Below are 463 nucleotides of genomic sequence, written 5' to 3'. Positions count from 1 at the left end.
GGTGGCGCCTGCGCTTTTCCCGCGGCGTGTCGCTGTGAACCTTCCGCCCCGCGTCCCTCGGGATCCGCCACCTCCGTCGCCTCTCGCCGCAAACCCGGGCACGCCAGCCCCTGCTCTTCCTGCCGCTGAATGCGCCGGGGAGCAGGGTGGCTCTGCCTTCTCGGTGTGTCGCGGGACGACGGCGGCGGGCACGTGGATGGTGGTGGTAATAATTGCTGTACAATCCATGTCGGTAATTAATTGCTGTAATCCATGTCGGTAATTGCTGTAATCCGCACAGAGCGTTGGCCTGCGTGCAGAGGCGCGAGGCTGACTTCTGCACATGTTTGCACCCACAGATGGCTAACTGGCGAGGTCTGCCTGCGGCATAAGGCCGTATGCCCTGGGGTGGCAAGTGGCTACAAGCAAGGCTGGCTGGAAAGCTTTTGTTTCAGAAAGAAAGAGTGCTGGCCAGGACTCTCCT

At 61.3% G+C, this 463-nt stretch overlaps 1 protein-coding gene across 1 annotated transcript in view; it reads right to left on the bottom strand.

Moving 5' to 3' along the window:
• The window catches only part of GAK (cyclin G associated kinase), a 79,755-nt gene extending 79,527 nt beyond the window's left edge, over nucleotides 1–228 (bottom strand). Inside the window, exon 1 of the mRNA XM_035892386.1 lies at nucleotides 41–228. Coding sequence (XP_035748279.1) covers nucleotides 41–228 — 188 coding nt within the window. The remainder of the gene's footprint in view (nucleotides 1–40) is intronic.
• Between the last annotated feature and the right edge of the window lie 235 nt (nucleotides 229–463).

The sequence above is a fragment of the Egretta garzetta genome, unplaced genomic scaffold (assembly GCF_000687185.1).
Source record: "Egretta garzetta isolate BGI_Z169 unplaced genomic scaffold, ASM68718v1 scaffold604, whole genome shotgun sequence".
Classification (NCBI taxonomy): domain Eukaryota; kingdom Metazoa; phylum Chordata; class Aves; order Pelecaniformes; family Ardeidae; genus Egretta; species Egretta garzetta.
Note: the sequence above shows the minus strand (reverse complement) of the source record. Positions and strands in the feature narration are given on the sequence as shown.